The sequence below is a fragment of the Zerene cesonia genome, unplaced genomic scaffold (assembly GCF_012273895.1).
Source record: "Zerene cesonia ecotype Mississippi unplaced genomic scaffold, Zerene_cesonia_1.1 Zces_u003, whole genome shotgun sequence".
Classification (NCBI taxonomy): Eukaryota; Metazoa; Arthropoda; class Insecta; order Lepidoptera; family Pieridae; genus Zerene; species Zerene cesonia.
The window spans coordinates 2,716,638-2,720,123 of record NW_024045133.1 but is presented as its reverse complement, the minus strand read 5'-3'; the positions used below and the strand labels follow the sequence as shown (position 1 = coordinate 2,720,123).

The 3,486-nt window shown below is 40.2% G+C and overlaps 1 protein-coding gene across 1 annotated transcript in view; it reads left to right on the top strand.

Moving 5' to 3' along the window:
- The window catches only part of LOC119838472 (zinc finger protein 234-like), a 37,644-nt gene that overhangs the window by 7,942 nt on the left and 26,216 nt on the right, over nucleotides 1-3,486 (top strand). The window contains exons 9-11 of the mRNA XM_038364419.1: nucleotides 672-782; nucleotides 1,777-1,888; nucleotides 3,029-3,127. Coding sequence (XP_038220347.1) covers nucleotides 672-782; nucleotides 1,777-1,888; nucleotides 3,029-3,127 — 322 coding nt within the window. The remainder of the gene's footprint in view (nucleotides 1-671; nucleotides 783-1,776; nucleotides 1,889-3,028; nucleotides 3,128-3,486) is intronic.

The window sequence follows — 3,486 nt, the reverse complement described above, 5'->3', positions numbered from 1 at the left end:
AGTTATTGTACTTTTTGGAATGTAAACAGGTTGGAGGGATTTTGGTGTGATTAGAGTCACGGGTAGAGGTGTGGTAAGAATGGAGAGGATTTGATGAGATTTTTACAGATTCTATTTTACTAATATTATAAATGAATGTGTGTGTGTGTTTGTTGCTCTTTCACGCGAAAACTACTGAGTCGATTGCAATGAAATTTCGTACGTAGACATCTGGACAACTGGAATAACATATAGACAAATTTTTATCCCGATAATTCTACGGGATACGGATTTACGCCGGTGAAACCGCGGGGCGCAGCTAGTATGATATAAGCGCATAGCTTATTAATTTAGTTTGAGACAATGTATTCACATTTTTGTTTGTATGTCATGACTGCTTGAGAGTATTATATCGTAAACATATTATCAACTAATCAGCGATATTTATATTTGTAAACGATAAAACTTAGAAGGATAATCATTTATTTCACATATATCCGATCATGCTGAATCGATTTTGATGAAATAAACAACACCTTTCAGCCATTACCAATAATGATAACATTAATCAATATTGCAATCTTGTAGAAACGGAAAATATTTCATAAATTTCTTCTTCCATGCGGGTACTTTTTTACCCCATTATGAGGGTATTTCAAAAAAAAACAAATATTTTTTTTTTCACACAACAGAGCGTCCGGTGAGCTGGTGTGCGCGCCGTGCAACAGGACGTTCTCGTCGATAGCAACATACCAGCAGCACATGAGGATCAGCAAGAAACACGTCACCGAGGAGGACTTCAAGTGGGTTTATAATATGTAGCATTGAGACATTTCTGAATCGCGCTAACGAAATTTTTCGCTCCAGAGTATATATATAACTTCAACCACCGACCGATCTCAGTACCACACCCCAATAGAAGACCGGCGTGAATTAGCATTCTGCTGAGTTTCGTTCGGTGAGTGGGGGAGCCGGGGAGGCTCATATCCTTTACTTTACCCTTCCCAGTCCTTTCCTATATTCCTATAGCCAATCCTTTCTTGATCCCTTCCCAAAAAGTCTGCAATCCATTTGTAGAGGCGTTAGGTCTGCAATGGAACTTACGCCTCTCCAAATGTTCATGGGCGGTGGAAGCGCTTACCATCAGGCGACCCACCAGCTCCATAGCCGACTGTGACATAAAAAAAAGATCTCCGGTGTGCTTGATGAATATCAAAATTCCTATTTTATTAAGGGATAAAAAATTCTATCACCCAAGTCAGCTCATACCCTGTCTGTATGCCAAATTTCATCAAAATCCGTTCAGTAGTTTCAGCGTGAATGACGGACAAACATTTTGGATGTTTGTCAAACAAACATTTACATCTATACTATGTATTATTATAAAGCTGAAGAGTTTGTTTGTTTGTTTGAACGCACTTATCTCAGGAACTACTGGTCCGATTTGAAAAGTTTTTTCAGTGTCAGATAGCCCATTTATCGAGGAAGGCTATAGGCTATGTACCACGGGCGATGCCGAGGCGGACCGCAAGTTTATATAATAAAAGTCCTGCTTATCTATTAAAAAGAAACCATAATTTTCTTGTGTTTTTTGAGTCTCCCCGTGACCACGCTCGCTGTAAAGTGTTCGAAACGTCGGGTTAATAATATAATGAATAAATCGCGTTTAAAATCCGTTAAAAAGTTTTCTATTTCTAGAAACCATCATAATTGCGTGGCGAAATTTTAGATATCTAAGCATACGGACACACAGACGGCGGGAAGCGACTTTATTTTATATTATGTGGCCTTTCACAGATACATGTGCAGCGATTGCGGCAAGCGGTTCGCGGATAAAACACGCCTGAAGGATCACATTGATTGGGAGCACCTGAAGAACTACGTGCACACGTGCGGCGAGTGCCAGAAGGTGAGTAGAGATGGGATGGGAAGAGATGATGTGAGATTGTATGAGATGGGAAGAGATGATGCGAGATGGTATGAGATGGGGAGAGATGATGCGAGATGGTATGAGATGGGGAGAGATGATGCGAGATGGGAAGAGATGATGCGAGATAGTGCGAGATGGCATGAGATGGTAGACAATAATACATAGGTATAAGAGCGAAAGTTTGTAGGAACATATGGATGGAAGTCAAAGGGAATTCCCACGGGAGTGAGATGTTTCAACGCGGTAAAAATTTGCCTGCGTCACTGTCTAGGCACACGCATAGAAGAAAGAAAGAAAGAAAAATATTTATTTTGACACAGACATACATACACACACACACACACACACACACACACACACACACACACACACACACACACACACACACACACACACACACACACACACCCACACACAACACAGATAAAACATAGAGAGACAGAGAATCATAATAGAAAACAGAAGCATACAATAAATCAAAAAAAAAATTAAAAGAAAAAAAACAAAGATTTTATGGCTACACTTAACACTGTAGTGTGGCTTCGAGTGCCAAAAAGGGATGCTGCTCAGGAAACCAGAGGCTTAACGCTTCAGCTCTGATTTTCAGTGGTGCCCTTTCGATATCTGGATATAGACTACATTACACAGACGTTAAATATATTTTATTAACAACTAGACGCTCGTCCCGGCTTCGCTCGGATATCAAGACTCCCGAGTGTTATCGCAAGGGAGCATTTATGGACGGGACAAAAAGTCAAGCTCGTACTCTGTCTGTATACCGAATTTCATCAAGATCCGTTCAGTATTACGTTCAAACATCGAAACAAACTTTCACATTTATAATACTAGCTGCACCTCGCGGTTTCACCCGCGTAAGTCCGTATCCCGAAGGAATTTCGAGATAAAAAGTTGCCTATATGTTGTATGTACTCCAGTTGTCCAGCTGTCTACGTACCAAATTTCATTGCAATCGGTTCTGTAGTCTTTGCGTGAAAGAGCAACAAACACACACACACACATCCTTACAAACTTTCGCATTTATAATATTAGTAGGATTTGTAGGAAGTAGGATTAGTGCCATTAGTGATTCCTACAATATCTGCTCTGTTTCCATTCCAGGCGTTCAAAACTCGCACATCTCTATATTTACACAAGCAGGTCGTACACCAGAAGGACAAGAGCGAGCACCTGTGCGACCACTGCGGCAAGCACTTCCCGGTGAGTGGTCTGCAGTTGGAACTCATCATCGTTCATCATCATTCATCATCATTATCACCATTCATCACGATTACCCATCACCACTTATCACAGTAATTCATCATCACCATTCATCACAATCATCAATCGTCATTCATCACCACTTATCGTTATTCATCACAATCATCCATTACCACCAATCACAATCATCCATCACTACATCGTATACATCGTATACTTTATCGTCACCGAAATAATATAAAATATCCTATCTTTTAAGTTGGGTCAAACTGCACATGGTGTGCAGATTTGATTAAAATCGGTTGAGTGGTTTAGGAGTACATCGCGGATAAACATAGTGACACGTAATTTATATATAT